The sequence below is a fragment of the Salvia splendens genome, chromosome 21 (assembly GCF_004379255.2).
Source record: "Salvia splendens isolate huo1 chromosome 21, SspV2, whole genome shotgun sequence".
In the NCBI taxonomy this organism is placed as follows: Eukaryota; Viridiplantae; Streptophyta; class Magnoliopsida; order Lamiales; family Lamiaceae; genus Salvia; species Salvia splendens.
The window spans coordinates 6,824,517-6,842,107 of record NC_056052.1 but is presented as its reverse complement, the minus strand read 5'-3'; the positions used below and the strand labels follow the sequence as shown (position 1 = coordinate 6,842,107).

At 40.3% G+C, this 17,591-nt stretch overlaps 2 protein-coding genes across 2 annotated transcripts; both read left to right on the top strand.

The window, feature by feature from the left end:
• The first annotated feature begins 6 nt into the window (after positions 1-6).
• Positions 7-6,566, top strand: LOC121783184 (protein CHROMATIN REMODELING 4-like). The gene is made up of 6 exons (XM_042181173.1): positions 7-2,059; positions 2,157-2,314; positions 2,768-2,882; positions 3,304-3,386; positions 3,760-4,357; positions 4,434-6,566. The coding sequence occupies exons 1-6, from the start codon at positions 29-31 to the stop codon at positions 6,306-6,308; spliced, it is 4,860 nt and encodes a 1,619-aa protein (XP_042037107.1). The 5' UTR covers positions 7-28; the 3' UTR covers positions 6,309-6,566.
• A 4,836-nt stretch (positions 6,567-11,402) lies between these two features.
• LOC121785416 (copper-transporting ATPase RAN1-like) lies at positions 11,403-16,708 on the top strand. The gene is made up of 9 exons (XM_042183834.1): positions 11,403-11,850; positions 12,456-13,070; positions 13,709-14,138; positions 14,288-14,613; positions 14,934-14,992; positions 15,082-15,424; positions 15,521-15,712; positions 15,786-16,043; positions 16,112-16,708. The coding sequence occupies exons 1-9, from the start codon at positions 11,617-11,619 to the stop codon at positions 16,589-16,591; spliced, it is 2,937 nt and encodes a 978-aa protein (XP_042039768.1). The 5' UTR covers positions 11,403-11,616; the 3' UTR covers positions 16,592-16,708.
• The last annotated feature ends 883 nt before the right edge of the window (positions 16,709-17,591 follow it).

Below are 17,591 nucleotides of genomic sequence, written 5' to 3'. Positions count from 1 at the left end.
GAATTACAAGGCAAAGTATGGAACAGCTATGATGAACCTATGCAAGGAGCAATGGAAGACACCACAGCGAGTAATTGCAACAAGGGCCTCGGCAGATGGTGTAACTGAAGCATTTGTAAAGTGGACATGTCTTCCTTATGATGAATGCACTTGGGAAAGAATGGATGACCCCATTTTTGCAAAGTCAAGTCACTTGATTGACTTGTTCTTCAGGTTTGAAAAGAAAACATTGGAGAATGATGCTACACCGCTTGACTTAAAGCGAAGGAAGGGTGATCTACAAATTAATGAGGTCATTAATCTCACTGAACAGCCTAAAGAGTTGGCTGGAGGTTCTTTATTTCCACATCAGCTGGAAGCACTAAATTGGCTTCGCAAAAGCTGGCATAAATCCAGAAATGTGATACTAGCTGACGAAATGGGGCTTGGGAAGACTGTGTCAGCCTGTGCTTTCCTATCATCATTGTATTTTGAGTTTAACGCTACACTTCCTTGTTTGGTCTTGGTTCCTTTGTCTACAATGCCCAATTGGATGTCAGAATTTGCTCTCTGGGCGCCTGAGCTCAATGTTGTGGAATATCATGGTAACACAAAGGCAAGAGCCATAATACGCCAATATGAATGCCATGCTCGTAATCCTGCTGGATCAAATGAGAAGTCTTCTGCATTCAAATTCAATGTTCTTTTGACTACTTATGAAATGGTTCTATGTGATTCCTCTTATCTACGTGGAGTTCCTTGGGAAGTTCTTGTGGTTGATGAGGGTCACCGGCTGAAAAATTCTAGCAGTAAGTTGTTTGGCTTGCTGAATATGTTTTCCTTCCAGCATCGAGTATTGTTGACTGGTACTCCGCTTCAGAACAACATTGGAGAGATGTACAATCTGCTAAACTTTTTGCAGCAAGATGCATTTCCTTCGCTTGCTTTATTTGAGGAGAGATTCAATGATCTAACAACTGCAGAAAAAGTGGAGGAATTGAAGAAACTTGTTGCTCCTCATATGCTGCGGAGACTGAAAAAGGATGCTATGCAGAATATTCCCCCCAAGATAGAACGAGTGGTTCCTGTTGAGTTGTCATCTATTCAGGCAGAATATTATCGCGCTATGCTTACAAAGAACTACCAGATATTACGTAACATAGGAAAAGGCGCTCCTCAGCAATCAATGCTGAATATTGTAATGCAGTTAAGGAAGGTATGCAATCATCCTTATCTCATGCCAGGCACTGAGCCTGAATCCGGATCAGTGGAATTTCTTCATGAGATGAGAATAAAAGCATCTGCTAAGCTGACTCTGCTGCATTCTATGCTTAAACTATTGCACAAAGAAGGCCACCGAGTTCTTATCTTTTCACAGATGACTAAATTACTTGATATCCTTGAAGACTATTTGTCTATCGAATTTGGGCCTAGGACATATGAGAGGGTAGATGGCTCTGTTTCTGTGACTGAACGACAAGCTGCAATTGCACGTTTTAACCAAGACAACAATCGATTCGTGTTCTTGTTATCAACACGATCTTGTGGCCTTGGCATCAACTTGGCAACTGCTGATACTGTTATTATATATGATTCGGATTTCAATCCACATGCAGATATCCAGGCTATGAATCGAGCACATAGAATAGGACAGTCGAAAAGACTTCTTGTTTACAGGCTTGTTGTGCGTGCAAGTGTTGAAGAGCGTATCTTGCAGCTTGCAAAGAAAAAGCTGATGCTTGACCAACTCTTCGTCAACAAATCTGGATCGCAGAAGGAGGTGGAAGACATCCTAAAGTGGGGTACAGAAGAACTTTTTGGTGATTCACCTTCCATGGCTGGAAAAGATGGTGAAAACAACAGCGATAAAGATGAAGCACATGCAGAGATAGAACCAAGTAGTAAGAGGAGAACTGGTGGCCTCGGGGATGTATACAAAGACAAATGCGCTGATGGAGGTACCAAGATTGTGTGGGATGAAAATTCCATTCTGAAACTGCTGGACCGCTCAAACCTTCAGTCTGGTTCACCAGAAAATGCCGAAGCAGGATTAGAGAATGACATGCTTGGTTCAGTTAAGGTGTTAACCAGCAACCTATTTCACAGAGCTCCTCCCTTTGTCACTTCTATCTGCACTAACAGTCTTTTCCCTTACACTTTCTATTTCTTTTATTCAGTCACTAGAATGGAATGACGAGCCTATAGAAGAACAAGCTGGAACGGAAGCAGTTCCTTTGGAAATCAATGACGCAAGTGAACAGAGTTTTGAAAAGAAAGTTAATAGTTTGGTCGTCGTTAATGAAGAAAACGAATGGGACAAGCTTCTGCGAGTTAGGTGAGGAACTTTATCTTGTAGTATGTTTTCATTATTTAGTCATGTATGGTATCCATGCTTGCTACTTCTCTGTGTCTCATACTTTTTTAATCTCTTCATCTACGAGAAAGGTTTGTGAGGGAAGGAGCATAAAAGGTATTCAAAAAGTCAGTGGAGCCTTATTTATGTAAATTTCATGATATAGTATCATCAAATACATTTAAACTTGTTATAGAATTAACAGGAAGAAGGTATGCAGCCATGACAAATAACAAAATAGAAATGCTTTCGTCAAGTCGTCAAAAGGATAAAGCATTCACTAATCCTGCTAATTAAACACTCATTAATTTCTTAATACCTAAGCACTGCAGATACCCTCTAACCCCCCTCCACCCCAAACTATAAGCTTAATTAGTTTCTCTGCAGGGTTAAATCTTTTGGCCTGTTGTAGATAATTGCTTTCCAATTTTGTAGATGGGAGAAATATCAGAATGAGGAGGAAGCAGCTCTAGGTCGTGGGAAACGCCAAAGAAAGGCTATTTCTTACAGGGAGGCATATGTAGCTCATACCACTGTAGCACCAAATGAAGTATTACCTCTCTCTCTCTCTCTCTCTCTCTCTCTCTTGCTGGTAGTTGAACTTATGAATGGGCATGTCTACTTTCTTTATGCTAAAGCTCAGTAGCTTAAGATATACTTCCTCCGTCTCTTAAAAATAGACCACATTTGCCATTTTGGGATGTCCCTTAAAAATAGACTAATTCTATTTAATGAAATTTTTTTCTCTCTATTGAGGTGGGTCCCACTCTCCACTGACAATATTCCAATCACTTTTTCTTTCTATCTCTCTCTTACTTTACCAATTGTGCGTTAAAACTCGTGCCGTTTCAAATGTTGTCTATTTTTCAGGGATGGAGGGAGTAGTATTTTTGCTAGTTATGAATAGTGAGTGTTGAATCTGATAAATTTAGAATAGTCTCACTAGTAATTGTTATTCTGTGGTATGATAGAACGGAGCTGATGAGGAACCAGAGCATGAACCCGAGCCTGAGCGTGAGTACACACCGGCAGGACGGGCTCTAAAAGAAAAATTGTGAGTTTTTCATAGTTGAAAAGCATTCATTTGTTTCTTTCCAATGTTTATCCTATTGATTGTGTTTGATGCTTTTATCACGTTTAGCTAGTTCGGCTTCTTAGTTAATGCAAATAAGTTGTCTTTGTCTTTATTTCTGATGTAAATTTATTTCTGACAATGTAACAGACTGCTGTGCTTGTTTGGCTACACATAGAGTGCACAGGATTTGCACAAGTTTGAATCTTGCTATTTGTAGGATTAAATGACTTCTGTAAATTCAAATACAAAATTATTTTCTTTTTTCTGAAATGTCTTCATTAAAATTGTGTCCTTATTTTGCTCGAGGTCAGTGAAAAATTGTATAAATCTGAATACGTTCATTTTTCAACAGCACCAAACTCCGTCTGAGGCAAAAGGAAAGATTATCCAGAAGGGATGTGACAGAATCTTCAACTCCAGTTCAGAGACCAGATGGTGTCTTAATACCTAATGTCCATGAAGACAGTCAAACGGCTGCTCAATCTCGGTGTGCTGAAGAAAAACCTACAATGGTTGATGTGGACAACAACAATCGCAGTCAGCCAGTAGGACGCAACAGCATGACTGACTCAGCCTTGAAGTTGGGAAGGATGTCAAAGCAGAAAACTAATTTTCCTCTGGAATTTTCTCGGAATTATGATCAGATGCAGGGCACTAGCTCAATAGATGCTATGCGCAACAACTTGCTGCCAGTTATAGGATTATGTGCACCTAATGCTCCAAACAACATGGAGATGCTGCACCGTAAAGCCCCTAGACCTTACCGGCAATTCAAGCAAGGTATTGGGCTAGATTTTCCCCTACCCGCTTCCTGTTCTGCCTCTGGCCCGTCCAATGAGATCAGCGGCAAAGGTAGTGAGATGGCTCCGTATATGTTACCCGATCGTTTACCTGGAACTTCTCAGGCGCCGAGCAAGAGTGATGCCCCTAGATATCCACCCTTTACTCCAGTAAGTAAATATCTATACATCTGTCATGTTTAGATTTATTTATTCAAATGTAATTCGAGTTGCGTCTTTTCTGCAGCATTCTTTGAATATCCTTAAAGGTAAAGGGACTATGATGGAGAACTCGAGGAATGCAGGCAGTATGTTTTCTGATTTTCAAGAAAAGATGCTACTGCCCAAACTGCCTTTTGATGAGAAGTTGCTGCCTAGATATCCATTTCCGGGTGCAAACATGCTGAGTGCAGCTCCTGATATGTTTCCAAGCTTATCATTGGGATCGAGAGTTGCAGAGCCATCTGAAGCTGCCCATAACAATCTTCCCATGCTGCCATTGTTTCCCAATCTCAAATTCCCACCAGATCCATCAAAATATAATCAACAAGAACATGAGATGCCTCCGGCATTTGGCACAAGTCAGATGACACCTCCATTCTCGTCTTTTCCTGAAAACCACAGGAAGGTTCTAGAAAACATCATTCTGAGAACTGGAGCTGGATCAAACAGCATGCTGAAAAAGAAATCTAAGTTAGATATCTGGTCCGAGGATGAGCTTGATTCTCTTTGGATAGGCGTACGTAGGCATGGAAGGGGCAATTGGGAGGCTATGATACAGGATCCGAGGTTGAGGTTTTCAAAGTATAAAACAGCTGAGGATTTGGCAGCAAGGTGGGAAGAAGAACAACTGAAGGTCCTAGATGTGCCATGGCTTCCTACACTGAAGCCTCCTGTACCTCCCAAGTTTTCTAATCCTCTGTTTTCTGGAATATCTGATGTGATGATGGCACGGGCACCGCACGGAGCTTCCTCAGATGGAATGATGGCACAGGCATTGCACGGTACAAAGTTCAATGGGCCAATGAAGTTCCATCCACACGTAACAGACATGAGATTGGGCCTTGCTGGTCCATCCGCTGCACCGTATTTAGAACCATCTGATGCACCTCCTGTGAATTGGCCATTTCCCCGCGATTTTTTTGCTGGAAACATTGAGAGACCATTCGGTTCTTCTGGTGCACCTATGGATTCACCATTTCTGCTGAACTCACTAGGCACTAGTTGTTTGGATCCTCTTGCAATGCTGCAAAGAGTGAAGCAAAGGGATGCAGCAGCTGGTTTGGGGATAATGCCTGGCCTTACGGGAAGCACTGACCTCGCACGTTCTATTCCAGTTCTTGATGACAACATTCAAAACCTTTCCAAGTCTAAAGGAAAGGAAGAGGCTGCTGGATTTACATCACCGAAAGGGAAACTGCCTCATTGGCTTCGAGAAGCAGTGAATGCTCCTGGTAAATCACCAGAGCCTGAGTTGCCTCCTACTTTATCCGCGATAGCACAATCTGTCCGTGTGTTATATGGTGAAGGCTCATCTCAAATTCCTCCGTTTCTCGTCCCCGGACCACCTCCACCTAAACCCATGGATCCTTTGCATGGATTAAAAAAGAATAAGAAGAAGAAAAAGAAAAGGAAGTCACACGGCCCTAGAGAAGACGTTGCCTCGATCTCTACAGCTCAAGTGCCTGTGCAGGCAATATCAGAGACTTCAGGTTCGGGGTTCCCCACGATTAAGGTTGATCCGAGCGTGCCAGGTCTCAACTTGGAAACAAGTCAGCCATCATTATCTGCACCAATTCCTCCCAAGATTTGTTTTGCAGGACTGTCACCTTCTCCTGAAGTTCTTGAATTGGTAACTACCTGTCCGGCCCCTGGCCCGCCTCCCAGAACACACACCGACAGCATGGAACCCAAGGCAGATGCTTTTGTTAGTGAACAAGTAGAAGAAGAGGAATCCGATACCCCAGTCGCAGATGTGGAAGAGAAAGCACCTGGCTTGGAAGAAGAGGCTGCAGGAACTGGAGATTCGTTGCAATCGCAACTGGAGCCCGACAAGGGGAAGGAGGATGTATCTTCAGAAGGGACAATATCAGATCATCCTGATAGCTACGATGAAGCATAGATGATGGCCCCTTATCTAGATACTAATCATTTTTGCAGTGGAGTTTCTGATTTTACTGTATTTATAGAGGAGGTATTTTGATGTAGAGTTTTATTGTAAGATAGAAAAAAAAAATGTAGATGGTGGCGTTATAGTATTTTATACCAAAATTGAGATTGCTTAGATTGTGTTCATTAATCTAGCTGGTAGGTGCACCTCATTGCTGATTCAAAATGTCAAATTGCTCTTATTTCATCCGAGTTAAGTCCCTTTTGTTTGTGTTTTTGCTACACACTTTTATTTTTCCAACTGCCTCTTGCATGTTTTGTGAAAACAAAAGTTATATACATTATTGTCTCTAATGTGTCATTTGTTGCTTGTCCTGTTCTTACAAGGAGGTGAGTCTACAGCCAAAATAGGTGGTGTTAATTTCAATCTACCTAATACTACTTCAACAAAACAAGCTACTCATCAAGATGACTGACAAGATGAGCCAATGTGACACCAAGAGGGCCAGAATAGACCGGAAAATGAAGCAGCATCAGGCGTGGACACTCTGGGACGACCTCGACTCTACACTGGGTGTAGCTTGACCAATGAGTCAGCACACAAGTAATATCTGAATCATCATCTCTATTCCTTAAGATGTCGTTCGGGGGTCGGGGCAGCATCCAAGTTGTTCATCCGCGTCTCTCGTTCCTAAAGATAACCCTCGGATTTGCCCGATGCCAAAAAATGGATTCTTCTTTTTTGTTTTCTAGATTTCTGTTTTTTTCCTTCTCTAGATTTCTATTTTTTTGGGTTTGGGATGAAAGTTGATCATCTTGTTTGTATTGATATAGGTCTAAACATTGTTGGAACCTAAGCTCGGTTAACGCAATTTGACTTGGTCGTACGAATGACAAAAGATTTAATTTCATAGAATCCATCTATGTTTCGAGTGGATGATCATGGGATGTTCATATTTTCAAAACCAATTTCCGGTAGAGTGAGAAATAATGAATTAATATTTGACACTATGATATAGAGTTGTGAGATTGATTAATATGCGTGAGTTAATCCCACATTAGAATCAATAAAGACTAAATTTTTAGTTGTAATGAATTAAGTGTGCTCCCACCTCGAGGCCAGGGTCGTGGACCTTGGGTGTTCTTTGGGCATGGGCTTTATCCAAGCTCATCTTAATCATATTAGGGGTGTTCGGTTGACAAGATAAAATCTTATGATTAAATATGTATCATGTTTGGTTCATAAGATTGAACCCTTCAACTTAATCCTAGATAGATAGTCTCATGATAATTAGTCATAGCCTTCCCCCTCCAACTAAAATAATCCCACAACTTAATCCTAGATGGATAGTCATTTGAAATGGTGATACCACTTACAGGTGTAGAGTAATACTATAAACGTTGTATTTTTGTCTACTGTTGAAATTATTAAGTCATCTTTCCCTAATTTCATTATTTAGTCATCTCATCTTTACATTTGCTTATCTATTTTTTAACATTTATTCTTGGGTGAAATACATAACTTAGGTGGATGTGCTTTTCCCCAGCAAAAATGCTTCTAGGTTTAAAAGTTACGTATAAGTAGGATCATTCATCAATAGTATATATGCATTATTGCTGAATAAATAGTTGGAAGAATTACAAAAATATCTCTCCTTTCAACAAGTGGAAACCAAGTCATATTTCCAATGAAAAAAAATAGTTTTCTCCATTTAATTATTTTGAGTTGATATAAGATGTTTCTTCCGCTATTTTCGTGGACTAAGGAGTGATAAAACTATAATGGTTAGGTACTCAACAACTTTCAAAACCAATAAATTAGTAGCTAAGAAGTCAAAGGTTTTTTTCTATAAATACTCAAATTTTCTATACATGTTTTCCCAATTTTATTAATCTAAATACATGAATTTTGAATTTCTGTTTTTTCTCCTCAAATTATTTTTATTCTATCTATTATGTCATCAAATTAGGATATTATACATTTAACTTCGAATAGATACGTTTTCTCAAATAATTTTCGTAATATATTAGTATAAACATTGCATATTGACAATAAATATTTAGTTTATATATTTATAAACACTGGTATTGTTCTCTGAAATTTAGGTACTATACTCTCAACCCTAATCATAATCACACAAGTTTCCCCATCAGATTAATCGAGCTCCGATTAAAATTCAATCTCAGATACATTCTTCCATTAAAACGATGCCGTTTTAGTGACTGGTCTAAATTGCATATTTTCGACGAACACATACAACTTTAATTTGAAGAATATAATTTTAGAGAAAAACAGAAAAACTTAAATTTCATATAGATTATAAAAAAACAAAAACTCATAAAAGTTCGTACATTTATATGGTAATTTTCATCTTCTATACTCCCTCCGTCCGCGAATAGGAGTCCCGTTTTTTCATTTTAGTACGTCCGTGAATAGGAGTCCCGATTCACTTTTATCATAAATGGTAATATGATCCTAACTTCCACTAACTCATTTCACTCACATTTCATTTAAAATTAATATATATATAAGTAGGACCTCTATTCCACTAACTTTTTTCCATCCACTTTTCTTAACATTTCTTAAAATTCGTGTCGCCATGAAATGAGACTCCTAATGACGGACGGAGGGAGTATATAATAAACAATGACGTTCCAATGAATGGTCAAATTTGTCATGTTTTTGAAGAAAAAGTAATTTCAGTGGAAAATCTATAATAACCCAAAATTCATATATTCACATTAAAAAATAGAAAAGATTAAGAATTCATGAATAAATACAAAATTACAAATAACCTAATTTAAATTCATACATGATTTTATATGAATAATCCTATTAGCGTTTGGTTTGCAAGATTATACCTAAGGATTATATATATAAAATGCTTGTTTCATGAGATTAAATCACACAGCTCAATCATAAATGGATAATCATGAGATAATTAGTCCTAACTAAATCCCCCAACTAAAATAATCTCACAACTCAATCCTCCTATACTATATCTTGATACTATTTTATCTAAAAAATCGAACACCAAATTCACCATCTATCACCTATTAGGCCATCCGCAATGGGCGGACGATGGCACGCCCGATGGCGCGCATCGTCCGCGCCATCGATCGTCCGCGCCCATTGCGGATACGGACGATAGGTCGCGGACGATCGTCGCGGCCGATACTAAGGGCGCGGAGGATGGCGCGCCCGATGCCTATCGTCCGCGCCATCGTCCTCCCCATTGTGGCGTACACGGACGATGGCCGCGGACGATAGGCATCGTCCGCGCCATCGTCCTCCCCATTGTGGCGTACACGGACGATAGGTCGCGGACGATGGCACGCGGTTTGGTTTTCTATTTAAAGAGCGTTTGTCATTCATTTGTGCATACCTCTACATATTCTCTCTCACAAATCCAACCAATATGAATCCCGGCGACGACACCAATAGTTCTAGTTCCTCTGATGAGTCCAGTAATAGCATAGATATAGCATTAAATGCAGTCGTTGAAACGGCGATGACGCATTGCTATGCGTTGATGCAGCGCCAGGCGGCAGCGGCAGCGGCCTCTGAGCAAGTCCATAGACCTATTCGACATAGGTCGTATATCCGACGCGACCACGCGGAAGCTCACACACGTCTGGTTGAAGACTACTTTGCCGATCAACCGCGATGGGGCCCGGCTGTTTTTCGGCGCCGATTTAGAATGTCGCGGTACCTGTTTCTCAGCATTGTTCGGACATTGTCTTCACGTGATGAATTCTTCACGTTTCGGGGAGGACGGCATCGGCAAACCCGGCCTTACACCATTGCAAAAGTGCACGGTTGCACTCCGTCAGTTGGCCTATGGCACCACGGCGGACCTTTTCGACGAGTACCTCCACTGCGGGGATTCTACAGGCCGCGATTGTCTGAAGCGCTTTTGCCGGGGGATAGTAGAGGCTTATGGCGACACATATTTGCGCAAGCCGACTGCCACTGATTGCCAGGGTCTGATGCAGATGCACGAGACGGCGCACGGGTTTCCTGAGATGCTCGGGAGCATCGACTGTATGCACGGCTTATGGCGACACATATATGCGTGCATAATCATGCACAACATGATAGTCGAGAATGAAGGCGGAAGCATCACCGATTGGAATGAAGATGATCGTGCATCTAGTTTGGCCGGCGCGTCGACCGAGCCACCCGATAGAGGGTTACCGTTAGGCTTCAACGAGGTTCTATCTAGACAGGCCTCAATGCGCAACCAACAGGATCATGCGCAGCTCATGAACGACATGATCGAAGAAGTGTGGGCTCGCAACCGCCGTTGTTGAGTTCGCGTTTTTTTAATTCGCATTGTAATGTATTAATTTTTATTCAATGAAATGAAGTTTTTGAAATTCGTATTTTAATGTATTAATTTTGTTAAATTCATATGAGTTTTGTAATAAATATTAAAAAAATGATGATGTGGCGCGCCATAGGGCGCGCCTTAGGGCGCGTCTTAGGGCGCCCCACTGCAGGTGAGGAGGTAGGAGGATAAAACTGCTGACGTGGCGCGCCATAGGGCGCGCCTTAGGGCGCGCCTTAGGGCGCCCCATTGCTAATGCCCTTATGTCGCGAGTTTAGGATATGATCAATCTCTCTTACCTATTATTTCACGTGATTAGGATATACCATACACTCATACTCATATCTAGCTTCAAACAAGTAGGATTAGGAATACCAATTTTCGTAAAATATTACAAAGATTGCATATTGACAATACGGGGAAATATATATTTTACAACTTACACGCAACAAACCACGACAAAGACGACAGAGACAAATATAGTGACATTTGATATAAATATTTAAAGTTGGCATGGTAATATTGTTTGCAAGAAAGCACCAATAATCTCTCGTTGGAAAACAAAAAAACTGAAAAAGATTATGACTTGGTAAACTGAATCTAAAATCCTATTCTAAAATGAAAAGGGTTTTAGATAACGATCGAAATCTTCAATCTTTATAAATGGAAAATGGATTTTAAGTGCAGGACTTTGAAAATTCGGGATAGGGAACGTAAAGATTGGATCTTTAATTCAATGTGTATGAAATTATAATTCAATGTGTATGAAATTATGAATATTGGATTTACCTATTTAGATAGTCTTCTTAACCTTTGATGACTACTATGCCAAATTATTAACTGTGTAGTTATTTTCGAAGAGCTTACCAAATCAATACAGTAGTCTTCGTTAATTTCAGTTTCCTCCACCTTTCTCATGCTTTCTTTAATAAATTGGGAAGTAAATCCACATTTGTAGCTGCTACTCTTTCTCGAACGGCGCCAGGGACGATGGACCTTCAGCTGACCAGCGTCGCCGGCGAGGAGGATAGGTTGTTGGGCGACTCCGACGATGGGGATTCTGACAACTTGCGCAGGATTCAGGTGGGCGTGAGTGGGATGACCTGTGCAGCCTGCTCGAATTCTGTGGAATCGGCGCTGAGGAGCCTCGACGGCGTCGTCACGGCCTCCGTCGCCTTGCTGCAGAACAAGGCTGTCATTTCATTCAATTCGTCCCTGCTCCAGGTCTCTTTGACTCTTTCAACTTTGCTTGAATTGTATTAATCCTTTGTATGTGGTCGTCTCTGCAATCAGTTTTGAACTCAAGTTTGTATATTGGATAGCAATTGGGCTTCCTCAGATATAGTTGTTCTGGATCATGGGTTTTGCTTAATTATTGCTGTGAATTAGTTGAATTGTGGTTGTTTTCTTGGAAGGTGTATTTAATGAGTGGCTTACTACAGTTGAGAGTGGTGTACCATAATTAGTCACAACTTACAACTAACTAGCTATCAAAACATAAGCTGTTTGAACTCTAATTGGCTGATTCAAACTGATCTTTTTCAAGATTGTGGTTATCTCTTCTTGACTCCATGTTACTCTCGTCTGAAATGCTGAATGAATCAATGAGTGATAATTACTTGTAATGCTTCAGACAGTACACTCTTGTTCAAGTGCTTTTCCAGTATTCAGTAATGTTTTTGCGTTCAGTTCTTATTATGAGGTTCCGCTCCAATTCTTTGTGGTTTATTGTGATCCTCTATCCATTTTAGCACTTGTTATGTTGGCCTTCCAGTTGCAAGCATCTTTACAGCTCTGTTGGGCCCTTTCTATCCTGTTTCTTGTCTCAGGATGAAGACATTATAAATGCAATTGAAGATGCTGGTTTTGAGGCTGAAATTCTACCAGATCAAATTGCTACGCAATCGAATCCACGACGGACCTTAATAGGTCAATTTACTATAGGAGGAATGACATGTGCAGCTTGCGTAAACTCTGTGGAAGGGATTCTAAGGAATCTACCAGGTGTTAAAAAGGCTGTAGTTGCCTTGGCTACTTCTCTAGGTGAGGTTGAATACGACCCACGTTTTATTAGCAAAGAAGATATAGCCACTGCAATAGAAGATGCTGGTTTTGAAGCTTCATTTGTACAGAGTAATGAGCAGGACAAACTTTTGCTTGGGATTTCTGGAATTGCAAGTGAAACTGATGTACAGTTGTTAAATGATATACTTTGCAACTTAAAGGGTGTGAGGCAATTTTCTATTGACCAAACAACACAAGATTTGGAGATTCATTTTAATCCAGAGCTTCTTGGTGCCAGAATATTAGTTGATGCGATTGAAAGTGACAGCTCTGGAAAATTAAAATTGTTTGTCAAGAACCCTTATGCTAGAATGTCTTCTAAGGATCTAGAGGAGTCTGCAAACGTGTTTCGCCTATTTACTGTTAGCTTTATTCTCAGTGTGAGTCTTCTATAGAACTTCTGTTATGCCTGAGCCTCAGTGTACAGTATTACTGCTTATGTTTTTGTTTTATCTGTCTGAGATCTTAATCCAAGAATTACTTGGATGAAAATTATCTACTATTACTTATGCGCTGGCTCACTAATTAGAGGGTGTTTAGCTGAGCTTATAAACTTCTTAAAATAGCTTATAACCTGTTTAGCAGCTTATATTTATAAAGTCCAAGCAAAATATGTTTCTTGACCCATCTTATTGCTTAATGGTCTTATGAACAAGCCTACTATGTTTGTTATTTCCAGCATATACCTTCCTTTGCATTTCTTTTGAATCTTCTCTCTCTAGCTTATAAGCTCAGTTATCCAAGCACTTTGACAACTCTGAGCTCTTAACACATTACTTCTTATAAGCTCTTTAAATATCTTATAGGCTGTCCAAGATAAGCTTAGCCAAACACCCTCTTAATGTAAGCTTGCTGTATTACATTGTTACTCGGAACTTAAATAGTGGTTATAAAAATTAATTTATTGTTTAATTGAAACTAGTTTCTTGGTTACAGTCCTAACCACTTAATGACCTTCAGTATCTGCACATTTTTTACTTAAAAGTTTTTCTTTTAACTCCTATTCAACCTGCTTCAGGTTCCCCTTCTTTTCATGAGAATTGTCTGTCCGCGCATACCTTTATTGTATTCTTTACTACTTTGGCGTTTTGGTCCGTTCCAATTGGGTGATTGGCTGAAGTTGGTTTTGGTATCTGTTGTTCAATTTATTATTGGCAAGCGCTTCTATGTTGCAGCTGGCAGAGCGCTTAGAAATGGTTCAACAAACATGGATGTCCTGATTGCATTGGGAACTTTTGCTTCATACTTCTATTCCATATATGCATTGCTCTATGGTGCAATAACTGGGTTCTGGTCTCCAAGGTACTTTGAAACAAGTGCTATGCTGATAACTTTTGTACTTCTTGGAAAGTACTTAGAAAGTCTGGCCAAGGGTAAAACATCAGATGCTATTAGGAAGCTTGTGGAGCTCACTCCTGCAACTGCTACATTGCTTATCAAAGACACAGGTAGGTGTTTGTTGTTGTATGCAATGTTTCTATTGAATTATACTTGTTTTTTATTCGCTAAAAGAATTGGGCAGCATATATGATATTTCTGATATTGGAATGCATCTTCATATATCTGATTGGGCTAAACGGGACTTGTAACATTGCAGGTGGAAAAGTTGTAGGAGAAAGGGAAATTGATGCTTTATTGATTGAGCCTGGGGACCTATTGAAGGTGCTTCCAGGGACAAAGGTGCCCGCTGATGGTTCTGTAGTATGGGGTTCAAGTTATGTGAATGAGAGTATGGTCACTGGTGAATCTGCTCCGGTTCTGAAAGAGATCAATTCGCCAGTTATCGGGGGTACTATCAATTTGCATGGTTCGCTTCACATAGAGGCCAACAAAGTGGGATCTAATACAGTTTTAAGCCAAATTATATCCTTGGTTGAGGCAGCACAGATGTCTAAAGCTCCCATTCAAAAGTTTGCTGATTTTGTAAGTTATCTTTGTTGATTTATCATATTAATTTATATAAGCACTTTTCAGTTTGTCTGGTTCTGGACAGACAAAAGAGTCTCCTATAATTTATATGTAAGGGCCGGATATGAAAGCAGTAAAGATAACTTGTAGTTGGATTATCACATTGAGAGTCAAACGTAAACTATAGTAGCAGCTTCTTTTATCGATATATGATCCCTCCAAAGGAGGTGCCATGTTTATCTCCTGTGCTTGTTACAAATTTAACTGATAATTTTTACCACTTGTCCTGACTTATAAATCATTTTCCTCACATTGGGCATTGGTGACTGATACAGATTGCGAGTATCTTTGTGCCGTCAGTAATAACTTTGGCACTATTGACATTACTAGGATGGTAAGCTTAATATGGGCAAACTTGTTCTCTCATATAGTTGGCAATTAGTAATGTTGAAGTAAATTTTTTTTATGGACATCCATGTGCAGGTATGTTGCTGGGGTTCTTGGAGCCTACCCTAAGGAGTGGCTGCCGGAGAATGGCAATTATTTTGTATTTTCCCTTATGTTTGCAATATCAGTTGTTGTGATTGCTTGCCCATGTGCACTTGGGTTGGCTACCCCAACTGCAATCATGGTAGCAACGGGAGTAGGAGCTAAAAATGGTGTGCTGATTAAAGGAGGAGACGCACTGGAGAGGGCGCAAAAGATCAAGTATGTCGTATTTGATAAGACGGGAACATTAACCCAAGGGAAAGCCACAGCGACAACTGCAAAAGTTTTTTCAGGAATGGATCGTGGTGATTTCCTCACTTTAGTAGCATCAGCTGAGGTAAAAAAAACCCCAAACTTTACATTAGAGAATTTGAGCTGCGCACAGACAACTTGAGTTAAATAAATGTCCCTAATTTTCTTTTATTCGGTACAGTCTAGCAGCGAACACCCATTGGGGAAGGCTATACTTGATTATGCACGCCATTTCCATTTCTTCGATGACCTTTCTGATACAAAGAATGGTCACAGCAACAACAAGTCCTTTGATTGGCTTCTTGAAGTAACTGATTTCTCTGCTTTGCCCGGACATGGTGTGCAATGCTTTATTGATGGAAAAAAGATTTTGGTGAGTTTCTTTATTCAGACTCTGCACATCTTAGAAGAAATTCGTCTGAGGGTTGAATATATTCGTTTAAAAGGTTGGCAACCGGAAGCTGATGGCTGAAAATGGCATCACTGTCGAGGAGCACGTGGAGAAGTTTGTGGTGGACTTGGAAGAAAGTGCCGAGACGGGGATACTTGTCGCGTATGATGATGATCTAATTGGTGTTATGGGGATAGCAGATCCATTGAAGAGGGAAGCTGCTGTCGTGATAGAGGGCCTCAAGAAAATGGGCGTCGTTCCTGTCATGGTCACCGGTGATAACTGGAGAACTGCTCAAGCTGTCGCGAAAGAGGTTTGTTATCTTCGTTCGTTGCATTTTTTCTCTACAGAAAAAACTGATTGACACGGTTTGGGTTTTAGGTGGGGATTACAGACGTGAAGGCAGAGGTGATGCCGGCTGGAAAGGCTGATATTGTGCGGTCACTTCAAAAGGGGGGGAGTTTGGTAGCGATGGTGGGTGACGGGATTAACGACTCTCCTGCTCTGGCAGCAGCAGATGTAGGCATGGCGATAGGAGCAGGGACGGATATTGCAATAGAGGCAGCGGATTACGTGCTGATGAGAAGCAGCTTGGAAGACGTGATCACGGCTATAGATCTGTCGAGGAAGACGCTGCAACGGATTCGTGTGAATTACGTGTTTGCAATGGCGTACAACGTAGTTGCGATCCCAGTAGCAGCCGGGCTTCTGTTTCCCTCTCTGAAAATCAGGCTGCCGCCGTGGGTCGCCGGCACTTGCATGGCACTGTCATCTGTGAGTGTTGTGTGTTCATCTCTGCTGCTCAGTAGATATAGAAAACCAAGGCTTACAACTTTACTGGAGATCACTGTAGAGGACTAATAATAATAGTCAAGTAGTGAGAGAAGCAGAGTTGCCAGTTTTATTGGGATGTATTCTTGTCTTGTAGAATATAAATGAGATGTATTCATCCGAAAATTATAAAATTTTCTGATGTCATTATATGTGTACATATCAACACTTTTATAGAGGTTAAGACTTAAGAGTATTTACACCTAAAATTAGCACAATACAAATATTTAATTTTGATTCATTTATGATAAACATAATTAAGGTATAGATGATATAAGATTAGACCTATAATTATAGTAGTAATAAAATCAAGATAAACATAAGATTACGATAAAAAAAAATAGTGTTTTAGAATCTTTCTCCCGTCTCCACTGCATTGGCATGAATTCCATATCAAATCTACATGGATGGGAAAAATGTTGAAGGAGAAACTCTTTATCCTTGGGAGCATCCTTAAGCGTCACATTACGGCGGAACGAAGGGGGAGGAGGTTGAGTCGGGTGACATTCTGCCACGCGCTCACTCCCGGCCAATTGGATCGCAATGTGAAGCACACTTGTTGGCATGCGAGTGAGCTTTGTTTTTTCTAAAATTTAATTGATTACTTTTCAAATCGAGAAAAATATTTTAAATTCAAAATAATATCAATTACTCAACGGATTTCTATCCATTTATTTTTTTATTTTTCATTATTTTCTCTCTAAACTTTTTCACTATCTTCATCGGTTGCGGCGATCAAATCAATTGGTGTATGCCAACATGTCGGGTGTCACCCCTAGATCTACGACGCCCCACCTAGCGGCACCCACCCCAAATAGTAATTGGACGAAATCCAATTCACCGAAGACTGATTTTCCGCTCTGGAGGAAACTAGCAAGATCCTCAAAGTGTACGTTCATATTTCAGATGATCCGATTGTCGAAAACAACCAGAAGGCGAAACCCTCATCAACCAATCTCGATCAAATGGGTCTGCCACATGGACTTACAACACTATGCTTTTGGTTATTTCAAACAAGTGAGCCTTGAAA